Below are 25,578 nucleotides of genomic sequence, written 5' to 3' on the forward strand. Positions count from 1 at the left end.
AAACATAAAAGAGCCTGGCCAGCACATGAATATGAATGGTTCCCCTATGTGTTCACCCGCTGTCTTCTCATTAACCATCACCTGCTTCCACATCTCTGCCTCAGCAGCTAGCAGGTTCATTGAGCATTTAATAAAATGAAACTTGTTTGTGTGAGTCTCACTGTGAAGTCTGTGTATTAACACAAATGACAAGAAAATGAAACCTTGGGTCCGTCTCTTCCTTGTGGTCCTGGTTCACCGATATCGCCCTGAAAAGATACACACAGTGCTGAACAGCAGAACAGCCTTATAGCAGACTGTTCACCAAGAACCTCTATACAGTAGCACAGAGCAGCACACCATGCAACCTGACCAACCAGAATCACAGGTCACCAGGGCAAACACACACCCAGGACAATCAAAGCTCGGCTCCAAATCGAAAGAGGAAATGGTTTGATGAAATTGACGGGTGCGCAGCATCCATTGTGCAAAACCGACCACTTCAGAAACAGGTAGGTGCTGAGGTCAAACATACCTTCCCTCCCGGTTCCCCGTCCAGACCTGAGGTTCCCTGAAATGCAACACAGTGTCAATATTCAATATGACGGTTTGGGAAAATAATTAGGACAAAAGAAGAGACCATAAATGTATATTACAAACAAGCAACAGGTAAATGGAAAAACCATGACATGCTTACCCGCAGCCCGGGAAACCCCATAATCCCATCCTCCCCCTTGTTATCGGCCTGAAACGACACAAAAACACAAGAAAGTCGAAGCAGAACTTAAGCAGCCGCATGACTCGGCATACTGTGACACAAGGCCAGCAGAAAGTAGCACAAACAGGGGAGAGACAAGGGCACACAGATTACCCAATCACGATACCATAAACTCAGCATATTAGATTACCGTATACTCAACATTACTGCGTTACATCAAAATATACGCAACATTTTCACATTACATTAACGTACACTCAACATTACTGTGTTATGTTACTGTTCCACATTCCACATTACTGTCTTATATTACAATATGTTCAAAGGCTGCACTGCCATTGGGTGTTGAAACTCATTTAATATAATCAGGGGAAACTCACATGCAATGCACAACATCCAAAAAAACTACTGTTAAATGGAAAGGATAATTCTGCAGTGAGCACAGAAGAAAAACAATGAACTCACACCCACAAGGCCTCCTCCATTAATGTGCTGCTATTTTAAACATGCTCAGGAAGGCGTATGACTCTGGCACTGGACACGTGCTCACTCACCAAATCTCCAGTTTCACCCTTTAAACCCTTTTCTCCTTTCCTGCCCTGTCAAGAAAAGAAGATATAAGATAGAAGATAGAAACATATCAGCAAAAGCATCTGCCAAAGAAAATTTCCCTAAAAGGTCTTCTTTTTCCAATGATACTATGAAAAAGAATACATTTTTTTGCCAGCAGTGAGCATTAAAGGGATAGTTCACGTTCTGGGGTTTTTAAAATGCTTTTTTAATAAATAAAAAAAATCCTCTAAGTGAACTACGTTTACATAGTTAAAGGTGCAGTATGTAAGTTGCAGAACAAAAGAGAGCTCTAAAAAAAAAGGTGTATACTGCACCTTTAACCTTTAAAGTTTCATTCAGTGATTGTGGGTGAAGACCAGAACTGGACTCACAGGAAGTCCTGTTGTCACGGATGTGTGGGGGTAGGTGTCGTTCCCCGGGGGGCCAGGCTCACCAGCCTCCCCCTGTGGCGAGAGAGAGAACAACAGTTAGGCAGAACAACGATCGCAAAAGTGGATCACAAGAAATTGGAATTATGTGATTGCCAAAATGGACTACAAGAGGTCAGAACAATGTCACCACTAAAGTGCATTATATACAGTTTCTTCCGGTTGAGCAATTTGATTGGGCAAAAGTACAGCACAAGAGCACTGGAACTTTTTACTAACGTCTCATTCCACTTAATTTACATAATTCATATATTGTTCAAAAGAATTTAATCCAAAAAGAGTTATATTTGTTGGCAGAGTTCAGTAGAGTTCAAAAGATTAGAACATGATTGCTAAAGTAGTGTTCTGAAGATTAGAACATGATTGGTAAAGTACAGTTCATAGGATCAGAACAAGATTGTTAAAGTATGGTTCTGAAGATTATAACATGATTGGTAAAGTACAGTTCATAAAATCAGAACATGATTGCTAAAGCAGGGTTATGGAAATTAGCACATGATTGCTAAAGCAGGGTTATGGAGATTAGCACATGATTGTAAAAGCAGGGTTCTGAAGATTAGAATATGATTACTAAAGGGGAGCTCTGATGATCAGAACATGATTGTAAAAGTAGGGATATGGAGGTTAGAACATGGTTGTAAAAGTAGGGATATGGAGGTTAGAACATGGTTGTAAAAGTAGGGTTCTGTAGATTAGAACATGATTGTAAAAGTAGGGATATGGAGGTTAGAACATGGTTATAAAAGTAGGGTTCTGTAAATTAGAACATGATTGTAAAAGTAGGAATATGGAGGTTAGAACATGGTTGTAAAAGTAGGGTTCTGTAGATTAGAACATGATTGTAAAAGTAGGGATACGGAGGTTAGAACATGGTTGTAAAATTAGGGTTCTGGAGATTAGAACATGATTGTAAAAGTGGGGTTCTGGAGGTTAGAACGTGATTGTAAAAGTAGAGTTCGGAGATTAGACAGTGGCTTACCAGCTCTCCTTTGACTCCCTTTATTACGACAGTCATGGCACCCTGAGGAGAGAAATTTTATTCTTTTAATTATTTGCACTTGCATGTCAACTGGAACAGACGAAAACGAATAAGGCGAAAGCCATTTTCACAGATAAGCTAGATCTGAATCACTTTCTGGTCCTTGAGGAACAAGCCACCAAAGATATTGCCACCTATATATCTAGTGCTTGTTGAAGTGATCTCAGAGCTAGTTCCCAAAATGCCTACAGGAATACCCACAGACACCCTGGTGTGCTAGCATGTTAACAAGTGTCTCAGGTTTGAAATTCACAAATTCATAAAAAATAATCGCAATAATGCAACTCTCAATACAGTTTTTATGCACCAGACACTAGTTCTTACCAAGAGGACAGTAACAGCCTATGGAAATTGCCAGTATGTTTCAAACTGAAATGACGTAAGCAGGAAAAGTGAGGTGATGCTTATTGGACATCTTGAGACACAGGCCTGAGTGCTGATGTCTTACCTTTTGTCCAGGTGGGCCTGGATATCCAGGGGGGCCCTTACGGATGAAAGAAGATACATCAGTTATATTAAAGAGAAAACAGGAAGGTGGAAAACGTGATGCTCGGAGGATTGAGTAGTGAGGGTAGGGGGGGTGGGGTGTTTCAATGACACTTACCTGTGGCCCAGGATAGCCTCTAAAGCCCATCAAACCTGGGAGACCGACAGGCCCCTGGGTGGCCGGAGGGGCAGAGAGACAGAGGGAGGGAGAGAGAGAGAGAGAGAGAGATGGAGGGAGGGAGTGAGAGAGAGAGAGGGAGGGAGTGAGAGAGAAAGAGAGAGGAAGTGAGAGAGATAGAGAGAGAGAGAGAGGGGCAAGGAGTGAGAGAGACATTAGGTATATTAGGTACTACAAATACGTGGACAAAATAAACAGACAATGAAGGAAAAAGAGAAACTCACAGGTAATCCCGGCAAGCCAGAGTCACCTGGATCCCCCTGAAAAAGACAAGAGCCAATCACTCATTATCTTTTTGTGTTATTCACCAATTACCTCTCACCTCTCTGTGTTACTGACCAATCACCTCTCACCTCTCACAAGCTTTCAGAGAGTAGTGCTGGAGTCTGTCCTATACCTAGACCAATGTAAAGGACTGGTGCAAATCTCGGCCTTCCCCCGGGGTCCAGCCCGCTTACCCGAAATTTCTCCATGAACACTCTGACCTCCAGGGATTCCCCCTTCTGTCCCTTTCTCCCATGCTGCCCCTGTGTAAGGGACAGGAAAGAACCATTCACCATCACACACCGTGTACATTGACCATTACACACTATGAACATTCACCATTACACAGTGTGTGCATTCACCATTACACACTATCCGCATTCACCATTACACACTGTCTATATTCACCATTACACACTGTGTCCATTCACCATCACACACTGTGTACATTCCCCATTACACACTACCTATATTCACCATTGCACACTGTATACATTGACCATTACACACTGTAAACATTCACCTTTACACACTGCCTACATTCACCATTGCACACTATGAACATTCACCAGTACACACTGTGTACATTCACCTTTACACACTGTCTACATTCACCACTGCACACTATGAACATTCACCAGTACACACTGTGAACATTCACCATCACACACTGTGTACATTCACCTTTACACACTGTCTACATTCACCTTTACACACTGTCTACATTCACCATCACACACTGAACATTCACCATTACACACCGTGTCCAATCGCCATTCAACTTTAAATTCTACTTACCGGGTCACCTGGACGGCCCAGACCACCTGGTTGCCCTGGCAACCCCGACTCTCCCTGAGTTCCGTTGCAGCCGTCGGCGCCCGGTTTTCCACGAGAGCCCGCTTGTCCAGGGTGGCCCTGAGGTGACGAGACCAAACGGGGTCATCGAACCGCTGTGACCGCCAGACGGCACGCCGCTCGGCTATTATGACACATCAAGTGCAAATCACCAAGTGACGTAACAATACCGCCAAAATACCTCATCCTGAAATAAAAATCATATTAATATAATGCCATGTTTCAGTGAACAAGGTCCCATGAGTGTGAACGGTAGTGGCCTTTGGCTGACTGCCGACTGCGTACGGTCCTACTTACAGGAATTCCGTCTGCTCCAGCGAACCCAGGAACGCCAGTCAATCCCTGTGGGGTGAAGGAGGAACAGGTGAGGTCATCATCCCTTGTTGGCATCACACCTGTAACAGGTACATGGACAGTAATCTGGCTGCTACTCACCACCGCGCCTTTGGGTCCAGTGATGCCACCCTGCCCCGAGTCCCCCTTCTCTCCTTTGGGGCCGTGAACCCCCACCTCACCCGGGCGCCCCGGGGGGCCCCGGGGACCCTGGGGCCCGAGCGGCCCGGGCTGGCCCTGAAACGCAGGCGGGACGCACAGACACGTTAGACAGACAGACAGACAGGCAGGCAGGCGACTTCCATGGGACAGACCCCTCTGGACATCTCTACTACAGCATGACCCTCACTTATCTAACTACAGTTATCTTTAACTACAATGCAGTCAATAAACCAAGAAGCAGGGTCTTGCAAATAGTGGTAGATAAACATTAGGGCCTGGGACCAGTGTTGTTTCCAAATGCATGTGTGATGGCATTATTAACTCATCAGTTGTTGCCTAATCATCACACAGTATGATGCGACGTTGGTACAAGCAATTGCATGAGCGCAGTATTAAACTCTGACATAAATACACCTCATTCTCTTCTAATCTTCCTGTGCAATGCAAGCATTTCACCATGAGCACATTAATTTGTTGATGAATGGCCCACAAATGGTCCACCAGAGGATAGTTAAGTGCATGGGAACTAAACCTTAAGCACATGCACACGTGTAGATTTGATTTATCTACAAAGGCACGTGTGTCTGGTCTATGCAGCTCCACTGACACATTTATTATGCAGAAGCAAGATCGTGGACATGAGGGTAATACTCAAATTTATAATGTAGTGTGTGCCTAGCCAGAAAAATTAGATTCCTCGTTTGAAATGTAAGAAGCGCCACCCAGTGGAATTTGTGAGTACTACAAACTGACTGTAGGCATTCTCAGACTCATTCTTACCGGGGGACACTTCAGTATACTTTTTAAATATATCCTGTGCCTTTCCTGAAACATCACACTGCAGAATTATATATACATGCATTTATTACAGAAAAGGACTACTTGTAATGCTTACAAACATGTTCAATAATGAACATTGTCCACTGTTAATTCACCACAGTACTGTAAATTTCCTGAGAGAAACATGTTGCGACTCTGGCTTATATTTACCAATCACCACTAGAGGGAGCCTTGTCCCTTTTCTTTCAATTTATGAAACCACATTCCCAGACTGGTCTCTCATCGTGGTGCTGTACTACCTCACCTGCTTTCCCAGACTTGATGTAAATAAACACGGGTAAAAATCTGAATGGTAAGAATCATAAATTATGTTAGGAATGTTAGGTCGTCAAATTTAATTGCAGTCAATTAAAACTATCCATCCATCCATTATCTATACCCGCTTATTCCTGGTCAGGGTCGTGGAAGCTGCTGGAGCCTATCCCAGCATGGATTTGGCGAGAGTCTGGAATACACCCTGGATAGGTAGCCAATCTTTCGCAGGGCACACACACCCTTCACTCACACACAAGGGCAACCTGGAGTCAATGAAAACTAGAAAAATCAATTTATGTTAATTTTTTTTTTCCTGGTACAGGAATGTTGAGAAACTGAGGTGAGATTGTTGGTGTTCATGTTCTCCAATCAGAGCTCTGTCCCTTGCGTCTGAGCACGCGGTCTCAAGCGGGATTCCCCCATGATGCACTGCTCCCCAGATTCCCCTCCCAAAGTATGGGGCCAACTCGGGAAGGGAAAGGAGGCCCTCTGTTTGACGGCCGTGTATAATTTCACAGGGCGCACTGATCCCTGCACAATCGGAGAGGTGATCTGCTTTGGTTTTCATGCGTAGCAGTTTTCAGGGGATTCTGATTTTACTATAAACACAGGCTGTCGGTTTAAGCCACTCCCCCTGTATGAATGACGCCTTTATGTTCAGGAGATGAAGGTAAAGATATGAATGCCTTTGTGCGTCAAATGAAGCGAGGATCTCATCTCGCCCAAGGGGGTCGTGATGTCATACTGTTGGTAACCATGGAAGCCTGGGGGATTGTGTTTAAAGTCACAGCCACACCTGGGAGATGTTTGAGCCGGGTGTCATTTTCAGAGCCCAAGACAATCACTGCTGTCACCGGGAGAGCAAAGCTTCATTAGCACCTCAGTGGGCGGAGCCATCATCAAACTGGGTGCCATCTTGTGACTGATCTGAACCAATCACAGAGATAATGGCAGCACCTGATAAATTCTCAGCAGGTCAGATCAGGCAGTCAGGGAGAGGGAAGGCAAGAAGGCCACGGGTCATGATATTATGAGGTGATGGGAGAGGGAGGGGGTGGGGGGTTGGTTTGCTTGTTTTCTCTTGCTTTCTTTTCTCTCTAAATGAAATGGACGAACAGCTGCGCAGGGACAGTACATCATGCTCAAGGAGAAGATGACAAGTGGGCACTGGGGGCTCAACCAGCAAAGCCGAGGGATTCTCAGGGATTCCTCAGAAAGCACAACGGAGAACGTTTCCAAGGAGGCAGCGCTAGCCGACGCTAATCCCACCTCCACGTCCACCGGCCCATTTCCCAGGACTCACTGGTGAACCGTGCCAAGCGCTCACCGCTCCCCCCCCAAAACCCGTCTTGTTTGCGCATTAGCAAGGGGCAGGCATCCAAGGCCGAGGGTTCCTCAGGGATGGGGGGTGGGGGGCAGTAGGGGGGGGCGGGGGCGTGTCAGCCCTTCTGAAGACGTCCAGCAGGAAATAAACCTGTGCTCGGCACAGTCACGGTGCTGACCTACTTTCAGCCGAGCTTCAGTAAGTGCTCCATCACTACTTTAAAACAAAAAAAAATTCACATTTCCAAAAGTAAAGTAAGAATGAAACACTGATTAGCCACTTCATGCTCCAAGGCTGATTTTTAACAGGACCGCAACTGGAAACTGCGGGAAACGGAAAGACAGGACGGACAGTTTTGTCAAGGGCCCCGTATCCGTGAGGGCGAGAAATAAACAAAACATCTGCCAGAAAGAAGAATGCGAGCCTCGGAAACATGTGCTGCGTCTTAGACAGCGTGAATCCCTCCCCTGCGCACCTCAAACAGCCCTGCCGCCTCCTGGGGATTTGTGAGAGGTACGGCTCTACCGAGCATGGGGGGGGGGGGGTTGGGGCAGGGTTTTACTGCGTCCAGCGTTTCCAGAACCCTGGGCCAACATCAATAATCAGCACGCATCGGTAGGCCGGAACCCATAACAGCTATCCGAACCTTACCCAATACTGGTCTCAGTCAGAAAACCCATGATAAACACTGACCCACTAAAGGGATCCCAATACAGACTGGGAATGATCTCATTCCAGTTCAAACATTATGTATTTCACATCAGAGTTCAGCAGTGGCCTTGCTCTCTAGCGCTCAAAGTGGTCAACTTGGATTAGCATCGAACGGCTTCAAGCTCGCATTCAAGTTCAGAACTTCGCCACTACTACAAAGAATACCCAGTAAATAAACACTCGTCAATGTTCAAAGCATTACCTAGCAGAGTGTTTACCTTTCCAAAGTGACCGCAGAAGGATGTGACTGGACTACTCTCATAATACCTGGGGGGGGGGGGGGCAACTCTCACAGTGTCTGTGGGGGTACCTTTCGCTAAACCTAAAGTCTAGCCGAACTCCCTCAAACTGGCGCAAAGGGACGTCCCATTCATTACACCTGTCAGCAAAATGCCACATGGCTTCTTGCTTTAAATGAATATCCAACATTAACAAAATCACCTCCAGGCCTTTTACCATGCACAGCTCTCATAGCACTTAGTTTCAGGGTACTGCTGAAGTTACCCTGCTCCAGACAACCCCGGGGGAAAATGCAGGTTAGGGGCAGTTCTGCAGTGTAAGCACAGTTAGTATCGTATTTCTACCCCTTTATCCTGAGCCGGGTAATACAATTTATGGACTCCTGGTAGTGGCTGAATCAGAACCCAAATTGGACACACAGCAGCGGAAAGTCTTCTATTCAGTCAACCGCAAAGTCACGGAGGAGTTTTCAGATGTAGAATAAACACAGTAAAAACCCAGCACAATGCAACACCGCTGATGTACCGAGACAGTAGTCTGCAAAATGCATTTTTCAATATTCAGTTATGGAAATTGCAAAAGATCAGTGAACATAAAACCTTGAGAAATTCATTTTCATGTTTTTGCCTTTGAACTCCAGGCATAGCTTTAGCAGATGTGGCTTATATCTAGATATTTTGACTTTTTAAATCAAAATAAAAATGTAAAAAGGTAAGCCCATTCCCAGTTGAGGGGAAAAGGGCTCAGAACTGTCAGATCTCAGGTTAGACGAATCTGAAGTCAGACCTTTAAGCTCAGGTAAATGTACCTGAAACCAGGAGTCAAGGCTCAGGTAGACAGAAGGAAAAGTGCGCAGGTAAGGCTTGCTGTTGGAAACCTCTTGATGAGTTGGGCGCAAATCTCACGAGGTGATCCGTCACGTGCTCGCCTGTGACCTTCGACCCCATATGTTCTTTATTAAATCAGGTACAGCCTTCTGAGCTCCCCGAGGTCGTTAGCGTGACCGCGGGCCCAACGCCCTTCTCCCCTTCTCTACCCCTCCCCCCCCCTCTCCTGACCCCTCTCTCTCTCTCGAGGGGGGAGACCTGGGTCAAGCCTGCGCCATGCGACTCCCCAAAGTTCCACCATTTCCCATTTCTCACGACTCCTGCGCCATTATTTCACCTTCCTGGAATTCTCGCGCCGGAGGGAGAAGCGCGAGCGAGATGGCGACGCCATCCTCGCGTTCGCTACGAAGTCGCGGGCCTCCCAGCGAGCCGGACGGCGCGGGAGGAAGAAGGCTTGCCACGCACGGCACGAGGCTCCCGCTGTTTAACACGAGTACGCAGGTCAGCTCCGTCACATGACAGGGGTGACTATTTACGCCCGTCACGCGTGATGCATCTCGAGGAGGTGGGGAAAAGGCCTTGAGCTCCGTCACCTGTCCGTGTGTGTCCGTGTGTGTGTGTGTGTGTTGTGTGTGCGTGTGCGCGTGTGTGAGTGCGTGCCAAAGACCCAAAGGAATGTAACCGATTTTGAACCTTCAGAACCGCTTATCTTTCTCCATTTCAGAAGGGAGGTTGTGATTATGATTGTGAGTGTGTGTGTGTGTGTGTGTTGAGGTAATGGCTGGCAAGTAGAGGGAAGGAATATGGTGATAATATATCAACATTGGGACAATTTCAGCCATAACATGCAAATTGTGGAAATTGTCCTTCAAACTTTCCTGAAGAGCTACTCTGGGTACGGTTATCATGGCTAACATGATAACCAGTGTTGCTTGATTTGAAAAATCTTCATTAGCTGTAATGACACTTCAACAACGGTGACAAATTTCATCACTATATTGAAGTTGAGCTGAGGTAAACCTGCACAGTATTTCCCCCATTGCATTTTTTTGTCACTTATGGTCACTTGCTGCTAAGCACAGCATGGGCTTGTGGTGGTATGACAACTGAATAATTCCACAGTAACCAAGTTTTCATGGTGTCAATGAATAATATAAATAATTTAAAAATGAATAATTTTCACAACATTCTGTGTTAAAATGAACAGAATTACTCAATATTAGCTATTGATTATACCCACAACTTTGAAATAATGTATACCAGCAGTTCCTAATCGTGAATAAATACATTCATGTTAGTTACTCAAGTTAAGGACTTCTGAAAAACTGATGCCAAATTTATGAATTTACAGTGAAACAAACCAGGAAAGCACCGTTTGTCAATTAATCATGTGATCACAAATAACTTGCTTTTAACCATTCTAACACAAAATATTGTGGTACGTCACCCAGACATCTGAAAAAACAACGATACGATTTTTCATTTGGGGATATCGCCCCCCCCCCAACAGATCATGTACAACGCTGGTTTAGGTCACCACACGTCTCAGCACCTGTCTGTTTAGAATAACAGTTTCATCTGGCGCGGTGCGGCCAGGACAGGAAACTGTCAGAGCGCATTTACGGGGGGGAACACACACAGCGGGTCTGAATCTAGCTCCACGCCGAAGCGCCACTCCGCGCGTGTGTATCTGTGCGTCGCTGGGCTGCTCTCGGGCCGGGCCGTCTGCTTCTTCTCCTCCTGACTCCGCCTGTTTCAGGGAGCCGTTCCAAGTGGTAGTTTTGCTGGCCACCAATAACGTTTCCTCTGTTCCATTTAAGGGCGCTCCGGGGCCCTGGCGGACCGGAAAGTTCTCCCGAACGCCCCCGTCTGGAATCGCAGACGACTGACACGGGGGGGAGACGTGAGAACCTCAGTGGGCGGATGCCCCGACGGAGCTGGGCCAGCCACATTCACACCAGTGTCGGAGTTACTATGACAGCTGCACTACGCCCACCCCCCCCCCACCCCCCTAAATCCCCCATCCCCCTGACGCTACATCGTTATGGAAAGAACCAAGCTGGCTCTGGTCCCCCTTCCCCTCTTCACACACTCCTGTGGCCTGAGCATTTCTCACTGCACAGGAAGAGCCCCACCCAGGGATAGAAATGAGGAATTGCCCAGGGAAAAATATCCAGTGACTGTCCAACACAGTGCTCAGCGTTGACAGGACCACTTAACGCCAGTTCAGTTCAGGTGCTCAGAAAACACTGCCCTGGTATTGGAGTACTCACCTCGTGAGGAGGTACTAATTGCCCTGTTTGAGTGCTTGCGAGATCACTGACGCTGGACTTCACAACTTAGGATTACACTTTTCGGTCATCTGGCAGACGCTTTTAGCCAAGGCGGCTCACAAGAGTGAATTTCACACGTAAAGCAAACACCACAGGAGACAGACGTATGGCCTTATAAGCACCGCAGTCGAGGTTTCCGGCTTCAGGACATCTGCGCCCTGATTGGCGTTCGCGTGGACGTTCTCGCTACGTCCAGGTGCTCATGGTTCACGTCCACTTCTGGCTTTCACGGGACGGTCAATGCTCGCTGAGCTCCTGACACCAGATCAGGGTTTCGACGGAGTCGTTCATCGCCCGGCCTGGGGCCTGAGTTCTCAAAGTCAGGTTCGCATCCTGTGTCAGTGTTCGCGGGGACGTTGACCACGCGTGTAATTTGGTAGCGTAACGTTACAAGCAGCTGCCTTGGCAGAACAAATGAAATGGACCCATTCCAGTTCGACATCAAACCAAAAAGAGTTGTTTTGAGACGGAGCGCGACCACGAATGGATTTTCCGTGTTTCATCTGCACGGCGAGAAACAAGAGTCCCATCCCATCTGAGGGCTGGGAAAATGCACTTAATATGGGAAACAATATTACGCCAAATATTTCACATGATGAAATCAAGTAGCACAGGATGTCCCAGCATTGGCCACAGGAGGCCATACACAAACTGATTTATGCTTCAATTGTGTACAAGCCTAAATCAGTCAGTTATTCTCTTACTGTCAGTCAGTAATCTAAATCAATCAGTTACTGTCTAACTGTTAGCCAGAAACCTAAATCAGTCAGGTACTCTCTAACTGTCGGACAGAAACCTAAGTCAATCAGTTACTGTCCTACCATCAGTCAGTAAGATAAATCAGTCAGTTACTGTTGAACTGTCAGCCAGGAAGCTAAATCAGTCAGTTTCTGCTTTACTGTCAGTCAGTCATCTAAATCAGTCAGTTACTGTCTCTCAGAGAGCTACTTAAATCAGTCAGTGACTTTCTTAACAGAGCCACTCTGAACTTAATTTATTTATTCCCATGGCAGGACACTGCTGTTGACCCTCAGCAGCCTTCACTAATGTATATATATATATATATATATATATATATATACACATGTTTTACCATGTATAAATGACAAAAAAGCAAGTCACTCCGGATGGGAATGTCTGCTAAATTAAAGAAATGTAATGTCATTACCGTGAGTGCATTTCATTGACCTGTCTGAACCAACCGCAAGCGACCGACTGCGTAGAAAAACACCGCGGCCTGCATAAATCATCAGGTCTGATAACGCACGCCAGGCCTTAATCCAGGCTGGGGGTTCGAGAAACCGCACTTTCAAATCCCACACTGGAGAAACCACAGAGAGGCTCCATCCCACATCAGCACCCGGGTCTGTTTCCCATCAGAGATTTGTAACAGGAGGGGAGTCACCATAGACCTAGACAGACTACATGGGCGGTAGTGTGGTGTAGTGTAATGTAATGGTTAAGGAACAGATATGACCTGAATTACTTCAATGTATATCCCGGCTGTATAAAACGGATTCTACGTAAAAACGCGAAATGCTTTATCTCTGAATGAGAGTGTCTGATCCCAATAATGTATTGAGCCCCTAATGAGAGCTCCCAAGACCGTATTATTATATTACAAGGCACAAACTGCCCCATTCTCGTCAACTTGAGCCTTTCGCTTGTCTGCTCTTTGTCCAGCTCTGAAATAATATCCTAAACTTTCTTTAAACATAATTTCAGCTCCACAACCCCACTGGACACATTCATCTCCCAAATCCCACTGGACACATTCAGCAATAGAAAAAACATTGGCCACCCAATCGGCTGGACACTGGCAATGAACCCAGGCCTTCTCTCAGGCAGAAAAAACATAACTATAAGCCACAAATTTACACAAACCAAAAACCTTAACATAACTATGAGCAACTAGTTTACACAAATCCTGAACCTCAGCCAATACTGAGCACATGGTTTTGTAGGCCAATAGCAGTACTTTGCAGGCCGGTGTACAGCAAAATGTTGTTGAAATAGATACAGAGCGAACGATGAGATAGAGCTGAAGGACACTGCATGTTTGTTGTCGCACCAAACCAGTGAGGACAACACAATAGAAAGCTATTTTTTTATTTTATTTTTGTTATTTAATTTTGTTGAGTCTTTTGCTATGTCACATTGCGGTGTGTTAGGAATGGGTGTAACAGTGAAAATACAGTCACGTGCGATCGAAGCTGCTGCAGCCCTGAGGAAACTGTGGGACCGACAGCTGAAATGTAAACCAAAAAAAGGCGCCCCAAGAGAGGCGACCGGTACACCAGGGTACGGGACACAAATTACAGCGAGGACAGACCTCCCTCCCCCGCAAAATAAACAAGGGGCTGCCGGACTCCGCGACCGTTCCAGGACGGGATGGGAAAAGAAGTCCGGAAATATGGCACAGCCATTTCCCACGTGCCGGAGCTTCGCTTTCCACATTATTTACACTCACAGACAGAACCAGGCCTTTGTCTCTGTTTATACAGTAAATAACAACGGGCTACACCTGCCAGCACTCAAACCAGAAAATAAACAGGAAGTTGGGAGCTTTTTTTATGAGACTCATGAGTCTCAGACAGGACAGCGCTGCGAACTACACAGCTGATCTCCTTCGGAACGGACGGACAGATGTACAGACCATTGCACAACCGCTGATGTTTATTAGCTGTTCAATTCCAGAAACTTTTGTCTCTTATACACGTCACCTACTCGCTTGCAAAGTACCCTGTTTCAATAGGCATCACTCTTCTGACCAAAGCATGCGATGTGAGGCTAAATGGTGATGTCGTTAACAGTCCAGCTGCCACTGACCCTCCCCCTCTCACCCCCTATCCCATATTAGCTGTCGCAATGCTACCCACATCTGTCTCTGCATAGACCCATGTGTGCATTTTTCTTGGATTTGTGCCCCAAAAAACAACAACACCCAGAATTCCTCTGTGGGCTACAAACGGCTCTTGTCTTTTCCAACGATGCACCAGGCTCCCAAAGGTCCGTGTAAATAAAAGTCCCCGCTTGTGCTTTTAAACAACGTCAGCGAGGGACGACTCTCGCCAGGGAGTAGGTCAGTGTTGCTTTTTTTCTGGTTCCCTATACGGTACTGACCTCAAAAATAAACATAAACTTGACATTATTTGATGTAATGCAATGGTAATTGAATTATGCAGCTGCAAGAAGCGATGTCAAAAGTGGATTTATGGACAAATATCTAGGGCACAGACCCTTATTAGTTAAGTACTTACAGAGATGACAGCTGTGGGGGTCACCATATGGAAAACATTTTCCTTATCCTTAATGTACATGGAAGTTCTTGGAAACCGTTAGCTGGGAAGAATGGTTCTTTAGCTGGAAAAACTACCTAAGAGAGCCTGATATATGACTCATTATGGGGTTTTACCCATCAGGAAAATTCAGGGAAGAGAGACAGGGAACAGCCGCAAATCTCTTGTCAACACCTGGCTCATTTCGAGGGAATTCGATCCTCGTAAACATACCAGCTCCTCGTATTTATCTTACGGCAAACATCCTTCAGACGTGGTTTGGGCCGTAAACACGTCGTCTGCCTCGATAGAGAGGCGCTAACCTTGAGAAAAAGCAAGATTTTTCAGAACAGTGACTGCTGGACTCTCCGGCCTGGAAACGTCTTGCGGCCTCGACGTGTCCACAAATGGGATGAATGGGCTCAAGAAAAAAAAGTCATTCTTTTGGGGAGGGCAGATGAGTGGGGGGGTGCCCCGGAGCACTGGGGCATTCATCCTAAAGCAGGGGTGATGCTGCTGAGCACCTGCTGATGGCCTCATGGAGCAGGCATGAAGAGCCTGACCCCGGAGACCTGCACATGTGAAAACAGCACCAGCTGCAGCGGGGCGGACCAATCACAGCCTCCGCCAACGCTCGTACGCTATACATCATCTGGGCGTTAAGGCTCACACGTCATGCCTTCGCTGACACTAAGGCTCGCGCGCTGTATGTTTTCCCAGGCGATGCTGCAACCCAGAGAAGCGCGTCTTTGGCAATCGTGCCGCAGACCCTCTCTGCAATTACCTGAGAACGCCGGGGATCGCGGCTTTTAAATTAGGTGAGATAATACACTTTCTGTTGAGACAGAGAGTGCTAGATGTCCGCGCTGATGACGATAGGATGTTTTGACTTCCTATGATTACACATGCTAGTTGTTCTGTCAATAGATTTTAGTACTATACCGCACAATTTGAATTTTACATTCTCGCCATTTTGAGACAAATAATTCAACAAGGTGCTACGGTGATTTTGTTTCATTTTGGCTAGCAGACAAGCTAATGTAAAAAATTATTGCCAGTAGCCTAGCTTTGCACATATGAATTTGTTAACCTCAGATCAGTCTAATTTGTCTGATGTTACCCTCTTGGTTTCAGAAGGTGCAGAACATTGACATTTTTAGGGCATTTCAAACAACGGTTTTAAAATAGGCTACAAAAATTCCATGGGAAAAATGTCTTGATGGACCTGTTAAACCCACCAATTGGGTTCCATGCATACTGAGCTGTGCCACAGTGCATGGAATTTTCCTGCAAAAAAAAAAAAAAAAACATTTTATTTAACTAGGTCAAAATGCCCTTAAAGCCCATTTCTCACGCCCCAAAAGCCCACGTCCATTTATCTGGCATTCTCAGACCAGTGAAAACCAGTCACACAACTTATCACAGTAGACCACCAAAAGTGGGCTATTAGACCATGATCTTGGCCTGACATTCTAGAACACTGCAGCGGCTAACTGCCTCAAACAATGGAATAATGGACCGACTTTTGCCAACGGCTTTCCAATCTTCCCTGCTGTTCTGTACAGAAACATTAATTGTTCTGGACTTTGGAATGTACTTCCTATCTGACCTGTGAAAGAATGCTATATTTCAGTGCAGTGAATTCTAATTGGAAACACCTGGAAACAGATGGTGAACCTAACTCTGGACCAACCACACATTTTTATTACCCATTTAATTTTACATCATGGACTCCAGGCCATACTCCAGTCCGAAATAAAAGAAACTAAATACGAAACACTATTTCTGGAGAATTCTATTGGCAACAAACACACACCCAATTAACTCTTCAGCCTCCAAGAAATTAAACTATACACGAGAAATGCTAACCAGAAAGCTGAAGTAAAGCCAAGTTATGAATTTATGAATCCCATTAATTATCCCACATTCTCCATGCGTCACAAATACATGTGGATGTTGGTTAGAATGCTATATTTCATTTACTGCATTAACTGGTAGCCACATTTCTCAGCGTTATATGAAAATACATTATTTAGGGTTAGGCAAAGATTAGGAAAAGGGAGTGTATTATCATTAAACTACCAGTTCTTGCTCAACATTAATAGCTTTGTAACAATGTGAAGCAATGTGGTGGCACATTATTTACGCAGCAGTTACAGTGTCATGATACGCAATGTGTCAGGCAGAAACGCACACACAGCTCTTTACTTAAGTGACAGCAGTGGCACGCGGCCAAGTTTTTGACAAATGAGATTTAAAAATGTGCCAAGAGATGAACTTGAATGAGCTGGATAATAATCACGAAATCATTGTTGAACACTGGGACTTTGATTCAAATAAACTCGTCCCTTGTGCGTCTCTGCCTACCAGAGAAAGAATCCAACAAAAAAGTCCTTTATACGATAGTGCTCGATATAAACGGCTCACTCTAGGCTAAATAAAGACAAGCCCATGCTTTATTCTCCCCCCCCCCCCAAATAAAATGATCTTCGAGGTTCTGGAGACTCAGTAATTTTTGTTTTTACAAATGGCTCCAACAGGCCCGTGTTTTACAATCCTAGAACTTTCTAGAACATTCTGGAACATGTCTTTCTAGCGTAGGGACACCGTGTTTGAGGAGTGACGGGTTACAGAGAGAAGTAACAAGCGGCCTCTAAAACACGTTCCCTCTGCAGGGACTTTTTTTTTTTTTTTCCACACAGTGTATTGTCCGTGGAAGTCAAGACTAACAGAGCGTTTCCCCCAACGAGAGTAAACAGAAAGAGGCTGAGAGGCCGCTCTTTTCCACAAGCGAAAAAGCTGTGAGAATCATTGCCCTCCCTGACTTCCCCCTCTTGGCACATCGCTAAGCCAAACAGGGGGGAGTTGCAAGGGCGTGTGCTGGGCGTGTTTCTGCAGAGGTACTTCCTGGCACTGGGGAGTGGGGAGAGGGGGTGTGCCGATGAGGTGAACTGGGAAGACTCCTCCAGCTCAGAGAGGGCACCCACTTCCCCTGGAGCAACAACACACAGGTATCGGGGAGAAAGACGGATGAGGTGTGACTGTTGCGGCTGCAGTCTCTCAGACTGGCTTTTGCCCATTAACAGTCCCAGAGCATATTAGATCACTGTACCTGTGGCTGCACTCACACACACATCAACCTGCTCATCACCGTGCTTCGGCATGGAATAAACAAAAAGGGTGGGGCTAGCTGGGGGGTGAAGGGCTCCTGCTTCTGTTTTATTACCCTGAGGCGAACCCCTGCGGTACCAGGATCCAGGATTCCTGCTTCTCAGAAAACAGGACCCCGCCTCCAGCGGGTTCCCACGTTAACGTGAACATCTGCGTCCCGCGAAGGGGGGGTGAGAACGCCGCCAGTTTCCTGCGGGACAACGCCCTTTGGTGGGGGAGGCAAACTTTCTCCCACAACAAGAGCACCACTAGCTCGTCCTAATCTCAATGGACTCCCGGTCCTAAAATCTGGCACTGCGAAGGAGATCAGAAAATTGAACCCTTTTTAGCCAGCTCATCTCCGCCTGTCCTGGTATAATTGCAGCCGTCTGTCTGGCTGCCGTGAGAGAGGAACGCAGTGCAGATGCAGTGGTCAGTCAATACTGGCTCTGTCCGACGCACAATGGGGCCCTTATCCACACTCTTGTCTTTAAACTCCTCTGAAGAGCCAAGCACATGGCAAGGCCTCACGCAGCTGGAAATGGGTGTGTGCTTGAGTGTGCTTGTGAGTGTGTGTGTGTGTGTGTGTGTGTGTGTACCTTTTAAGGAAGAAACAGAAGAAATATTATATTCAAGTGCTTTGGGGGAAAAGCCGGAGAAGATGAAGAAGTCATGGCAAATTGCAGTAAAATTCCATCTATCGCTCAGTTACACAGAGAAGACCTACATGTTCAAAAGACAATTGACAATTTCCCTTCACTGGCTTGCAATAAAACCCCCAGTTCTGTGTGTACACTACATCTGCAACATACAGAGTTTACTGGTGAGTGGTAACGCACATTTACACATGCACCCTGTGCGCAGAATCCCATCTACCACGGCACCAAATTAAACAGAACGTCATTCCTGAGCGGAAAGGCGAAGCTTCACCAGCTTTCCCCCGCAGCTCATCTTCGCTGGCGCCGCGCCAAATCCGATTTGGGTCAGTTTTCTCTTGTTTATCTTTTTCTCGGTCCACCGTTAAAACGAAAACAGCTGATGGCGCGACGGTTGCCGGTTGTCATGGTTGCAGCGGGATCAGATGTACACACTTGTTTTTTTCGCGGCTAACGACAGGTGGCCTGGAACCCCCGGCCCGCGCGATCTTCCACAGCGCGCTTCCCCCCCCCTCCGTCCGTCCGTCCGTACGTACGCTGGCCAGAAACGCGCGCCAGTTACTATTTCACATCGGCTGGCTCCCGTCGACCGCGGTTCGGCCAGAGGCGCCACGGTCCTCCCTCTGGAGAGCCGGCACGGAACGCCGTAAGCCGACAGCCTGCCGATAACAGGTGCGGGTCACTTTTTTTTAACTTCCTCCTTTTCGGAACCGAGAGCGCAGTCCCGTTTTTGAGGGCTAAGAATGATGTTATCTAACACTGTAGAGGCGCAGGGATAATTCCGCAGTACCGCAGAACCACACCCACTGCTGCTGGAAAGAAGCAGGAGGAGTTCGGTACGATGGCGGCCATTGGCGACAAGCAGCAGCGACGCATCTGTGAAGTTTACGTGTATGCAAAGTGTTCCATCATAGCAAAGGCTTATGAGCGAGGTGGGTCTCTCCTCTACCTACATGCCTTTTTTGGGAGACAGTTAAAGCTCCTCTTAAACTCTTCCTCTTATCTGCTCTCCCGAGAGTGCCAGAGAGAGAGAGTGAGTGAGACTGACGAAGAGAAACAGAACAAAAGCGGCAGACGTGCCAAGCTTCTCCCTTTCCAAAATGGCATAATTTTAGTCTAATGTTTTGTATATCTACAGGCTGTTCTGTCATCAAAATTCCCAGCACAATTTCTTAAAAAGAAACATTTTCTAAATTGTTGCTCGGAATGTCAACTGCTGAGATGTATGAAGCCCGCTCTGTGCAAAGGAGCTTGATTATAAGCACACAAACAAAGACGTCACAGCTCAGACCAAATAAGATGTTAAATTATCTCACGACCATATTCGGCAGCTCGAAGCGCAGACAATGTGAGCGAGTGTAAATAATTTGGGAAGTCCAGCTTCGTATGCAAGCCCTAACGGCCGTTAATGTACGGTAATAATTCCCATCAGGCTTAGCACAGCTGCGTCCAATCAAGCGAGAGAAAGGCTGAGGGATCAGACGTCCGCTGACACGCAAACTACCCCGCCACCCACAGGACGATCATTATCCCAGAATCGCTCACCTAACAGACTAAACAACTCAGCTCACGTGTCCCAGACTACTGGAACTTTAAACAAGCAGTACAGACACCTCATCTCATCCCTCTTTAGCCTAGCGTGCCGTGAGCCAGACAGACACCGGTACAGCGTGGGCAAGAGCAGACGAACAGAGAGGGGAGAAGGACAGAGGGACAGAGAGCAGGAGGACAGAGGAACAGACAGAAGGACAGAGTAGAGTTTATAGGTGAGATACTGGCCAGGGCACAGGTACAGTACAGGTGAGATATTGACTGGGCCACAGTTAGAGTTCATGGGTGAGATATAGACTGGGTCACAGGTAGAGTATAGAGATGATATATTGTACTCGTCAGTGAACTTGATATAAGTACTACAGCTCCCAAAAAAGAACAGTAGAGCCTCACTTCAACACGTGTGGAAGATCCCCACGTCCAAAGCCAACATAACTGAGGAGAAGTGTTTACACGAAATGCACTGAATTAATTTAATACTTAAGTACTTTGTGTTCTGATCGGAGGAAAAGCAAACAAGCCTGATAATGGATAATGCACTTGGAGGGGTCAGTGAGAACACTCCAGTCTGCAGTCTCCCTGTTCTCTGCAATTGAATGAGATACGTGCTAAATGCTAAGCAGCTTCTTGCTCTTCATGAGGACAACAAGTGGAGTACACCGCTTGTTGTCCTCGTGTAAACAGAATGAGACTCTCACACAGTCAGATTCAGTAGGCTTCAGTGCACAGGAAAGTACAGGAAATATGGCAAACCGATTAGCCGAATTTCCTCCAAGATGAGAGAGGTTTCTTTCCTCTGTGGAAGTAGGTTACCCAGAAGCCACCTGTCAGGAAAACCCATCAGCATCATGATGACCATGAAGCAATAAAGCTGAAACGACCAGGGCCCACTGTTTCAGCAGCCCTAGTTCCGGAAATAAATTTCCCATTTCATTTTCTCCATAGACATTTCAGAAACTCCCCAGATAAAGAGTTTAAAGCCTTCAACCGAACCATGCAGCTCTGAGATGAGTCATGACATGAAAACTGATTCGAAGTAAAAACATGTTGCCGGAAAACGGAAGAAAAAACGCAAAGGTACAAGACGGTGTACTTAATGTTTTTTAAGAGGGAACAAACTACTCATCCTATGAAGCATTGCAAGTGATGCAATCGAGTCCCTGTTCTCTCACTTTCAACCACTCTTGCAATCACGTAGATTTTTGGTTGATTACGTTTTCTCTTTATTGCTTTCTTGCATATATATATATAGTATATGCTGTAGTGTTTTGGAATTTCTTGTACTTATAGTATTATATATTATATTGTTTTTGACATTTGGTTATTTTTTAATATTGCTTTCTAAGCAAAGCCACACTTCCACTTCATTGTCTCGCAGGTGGATGTACTCAAACTCCATGCTACTGATCAAACAGAGGACTGAACTGATGTTAGCTATATACTGCTTGTTGTGGTGGGATTGACTTACGACCTCTACAGAAGCACATACCATCATTTCACAATCTCAAAGCTCATGGTAAGTCTTCCTTTTATGGTTACACATAAGTTTACCATTATGTCTACTAATCAAATTCGCTATGGCGATTATGAATGGCATTTTTACTTCTGGAATCAGACGTTTCAGCTCTATGCACTCTCTCCTCCAACCATATTTGTCAGACATGTGTCAAATATGTATTTGTTTTGGATTCAAATACTCTTCTGTGCACTGTTGATCTTGCCTGGTGCAATTGAGCCTGCCAATATGACCAGAAGGCGGGGTTTGCACTTTTTTGAGAGTATTTAATTGGTTACAATACACCAGACAAGATCAGTGTAAATGTAATGTAAAATCAGTAAAGCGCAGAAAAGTATTTTTATCCAAAGCAAATACGTATTTGACCCAGGTCTTATATTTGTTGGCCCATATCACCTCTGCTACATCAATGCAGAGCAGCTTTCTGATTCTCTGAAATCAGTGCAGCTAGCCGTTAGCTCTTTTCACTGCAACTCGCACTGAGCACGAGTGCCATTGGCTGAACGTGCCTCGTGATGTCACAATTCGTATTCCGACAGAGATCCTTCGAACAGAGAGATGGATGAGACAGGATGAGGAAGCAAACAAGGAAAGGAGAAGAAGACACAGGAAGAGGAAGTGACTTACCCGTGAACCTTTCTCAGGGAAGCATTTACACGCCCCGCTGCAGTCTCTCCCTCCGCACGGTCCGCTGTGGCTCTTACCACCCTGAAAAACAAGAGAGGGAAACGTCTCTTTAATGGGACTGCAACAAAACGTGCGACGCAATATCGACTGTTCGTGTGTTGTGCCACAAGCTCGTAAATATAACGTCGCGTTGTGTTCAGAGTGAGGTTCTGAGAACCAATCTCAGAGAGAGTGTAGGCAAGTGCTGCCAATCACTGACTCACTTTGACAACTGAACCACAGAACACTACAATGGGTCCAAAGCAGTGAGTCGCTCATAACACTCATAATAATACGTCTCCTCCACCCAACATCCTAGAGATACCAGCACCGTAATGTAAAAACCACCACACACAGTGTTGCTAAACGGCCTGTCAAGAAATCCCCGCATCACGTGCAGTGTCATGACATTACCGGTATATATATCGTGACGGCAGGGGTTTAATCAGAGGGAAAAATGGGTCTTATCAGGACATTTCTACTATTGCGACGGCACAAGCTGAAGGAAGACTGCATTCAGAGAGGCAATCCAAACAAGAGACCACGCACTGAAATGACCTCAGACCACAGCGGCCACCAGTAAGCACACAGATAGTCATTGTCACAATGAGTACACCCACAGAGTTCGGTACAGTACATCACATTACAGTCACGTAGCAGGGTGCTCCAGAGTGGCTTACAGAAGACATCAGTGCTAGTCTCAGGATTACAAAAGTGCGATATCACTAAGAAGCAACAGAGACCGATTTATAGTCAATAAGTGTAATGCTAAAGAAACAAACAATAATCGGAAATTGTCACTAGAGAAAGTACCACTGGATGGGTATATTTATATCGCTATAAAAATAATTAAGCCACACTAGAGTAGGAGAAATAAGTCAGCCAAAAAGAGCTGGTTTTCTGTAGACACTGTACAGGCATCATTATTACTCTTGCTATTAAGACCAGATTCGGGTATTGAGATTACAAAGGTCCAGCTTGACCCACTATTTCTGTTTCCTCCTCAAAGTCGTAATGAAGAAGCTGCCATATAGAGTGAGGTTTTGAAAAAATCGTGTAATTTATCACTGTTTTTGGAAAAATGCCACATGCATTTGGCTTGTCTCTTCGTCGAAACATTCATGCGAAATGTCATCCAACAGTGTCGGCGCTCCTTCCGTTAATGGCTTTGACATTGGCGCACACACTCAGCAATTTATTACGCGCATAACAGAGATTATAACGAAATAAAATGAGTGTCAAATGAGCTCAAGCTGTTTTATTTGTCTTTGTGGGCCAACAAAGAATCTGTTCACTGCACTGTTCGGTCCACATGTGGGAAAAAAAACAGAAGATCTCACAAACAAACAGCAGGGATTTTCCTCAGCTAATAAACTGAGGATCTCTCTCATTCGATACAGGGAGGAGCATTGCTGTCATACTGCACACCACTCACAAACATGGCTTGCTCTAATAGCATTTAGTTACACTAATAAATTACTTACAACAACCTATTGAGAGATACGCATGCCTCATGAGGGAGAAAATTAGCCAAAAATTCCAGAGGCAAAAAAAACAAAATCATTGCTTGAATGTTTATCTGTGATACCATTTCATAATCCACATTCATTATTTGCAGACAATGGAAATATGCCTGCAAATAATGACTACTGAGCACCATTAAACAGTAACACATCCAATATTAATATGAAGGGGCAAAACGGTTTATTGAAGAGCTCTTAAACGTCTTTGTCGAGGAAAGGTTTTCAGAAGACTTGGCATTCAGTTCTGCGTCAGACACTGAATAATACTGATAACCACACTTAGTTAAACCGCCCTCACAATATTGTCCTTGCTGGTCAGTGTGCTGTAGCTGCGGTCTGACGTAGACGCTCCGTTGTACAGTGTGGCGCCAGCACAATAACTGTCATTTACAGGCTCCTGGCCGACGGGCCAATCCCCCATACGTACGAATCCACTCAAAATCTACCCATTTGAGCCCCGACGTGGGACCGAGCAGTACGAGGCGGAATCAGAAGAATTCCTGTTATGGCACTGACATGGGATATTCCACGCCAAACTCCATGCCAACACACAAAGAGAACATTGAACCCCTTAAAACAGGCCTACAAAGAGGCCCTTTTGTTCCAAGATAAAGTCCTTTCATGTTCCTCTATCTCCCTCCGCACAAAAAGCCAATTCTGCTGCAAGAATGCGAGAGCTTTTATTTCCTTTCTTAAACGCATAGCCATGGTCTAAGTCTCCTCAGTTTATAGCGGACTTCAGATTACGGTGGGGCTTCCCTTGAACTTCACAGCATTTTGAAGGCTTTACTACCAGAAGACAACAGTCAGAGGCTGTGGGCTGTCAGAACCGCAGTGTTTCACAACAGAAACATTCCATAAATAGACAACAGAAATAGGGCACTGCCAAGCCAATCACAATGAACAAAACAAAATCACTCTCTGAGCAATCAACTCACTTCCTGCCTCAATGCTCAATGCCCATTAAACCGTGCGTCCAAATTCTAACCACTTATTTTGCAAGTGTCCTGTTCACAGACAGACACACAGAGGGGCGATCACATGACCTCTGCTGTTTACCAGTGATCAAAGCAAAAATGTTGCAGGTTTGATTCCCCCTGCACTCTCATTTAAGGCACCAAAAATGCAAACTGCATCTGCACATGTCCAACTGCATCTGAAAAATAAGACACATGGATGCTATGTAAGTAAGTAAGTATGTAAGTGTGTCTCCCAATGTTAATGGGAACACTTGAAAGAGCAAAGAAGTTCTCCTGGCTTCAGGCTGAAACTGTTCTGAAATCTGTATGCGCTCAATTTCACTATATTTTTTACAAAAATGGATGGGCATGAAACAGGACTTTCTCTAAACTAACTCACACAAGGAATACGAGAGCAAAAAACTGGACCATAAATTTAAATGGAAAATGAACTGCTCATCAGGGACAGCAGGAAGATGTCTGGGACGGGTACGGAATGTGTTTTCATGTTTCTACGGTAACAAGAACACATTATGAATTAATCTGTAGAGGCCAGTGGAGGAAGAACGCTTAGACAGTGCTAGAAAAACAAAAGACAAAAACACACAACGCCGTGAAAATTGCGCACATCCAGTCACGCTCTGAATCAAAATGGCAGCCAGATTTAGGAAAAAGTGGAAACAGTAGGTGATTATTTAAGACAGGGGACCCATGTTGCGCCATTGTTTCTTTGT

General features: G+C 45.7%; 1 protein-coding gene across 1 annotated transcript in view; it reads right to left on the reverse strand.

The window, feature by feature from the left end:
• The window catches only part of LOC135241304 (collagen alpha-2(IV) chain-like), a 59,128-nt gene that overhangs the window by 18,570 nt on the left and 14,980 nt on the right, over window positions 1–25,578 (reverse strand). Inside the window, exons 4-17 of the mRNA XM_064311561.1 lie at window positions 22,324–22,404; window positions 4,956–5,090; window positions 4,818–4,862; window positions 4,464–4,580; window positions 3,860–3,928; window positions 3,626–3,661; window positions 3,342–3,395; window positions 3,186–3,221; window positions 2,678–2,719; window positions 1,642–1,713; window positions 1,252–1,296; window positions 677–724; window positions 515–550; window positions 204–248 (exon numbers count right to left, since the gene is read on the reverse strand). Of these exons, the coding sequence (XP_064167631.1) occupies window positions 204–248; window positions 515–550; window positions 677–724; window positions 1,252–1,296; window positions 1,642–1,713; window positions 2,678–2,719; window positions 3,186–3,221; window positions 3,342–3,395; window positions 3,626–3,661; window positions 3,860–3,928; window positions 4,464–4,580; window positions 4,818–4,862; window positions 4,956–5,090; window positions 22,324–22,404 (861 nt within the window). The remainder of the gene's footprint in view (window positions 1–203; window positions 249–514; window positions 551–676; window positions 725–1,251; window positions 1,297–1,641; window positions 1,714–2,677; window positions 2,720–3,185; window positions 3,222–3,341; window positions 3,396–3,625; window positions 3,662–3,859; window positions 3,929–4,463; window positions 4,581–4,817; window positions 4,863–4,955; window positions 5,091–22,323; window positions 22,405–25,578) is intronic.

The sequence above is a fragment of the Anguilla rostrata genome, chromosome 15 (genome assembly GCF_018555375.3).
Source record: "Anguilla rostrata isolate EN2019 chromosome 15, ASM1855537v3, whole genome shotgun sequence".
Classification (NCBI taxonomy): domain Eukaryota; kingdom Metazoa; phylum Chordata; class Actinopteri; order Anguilliformes; family Anguillidae; genus Anguilla; species Anguilla rostrata.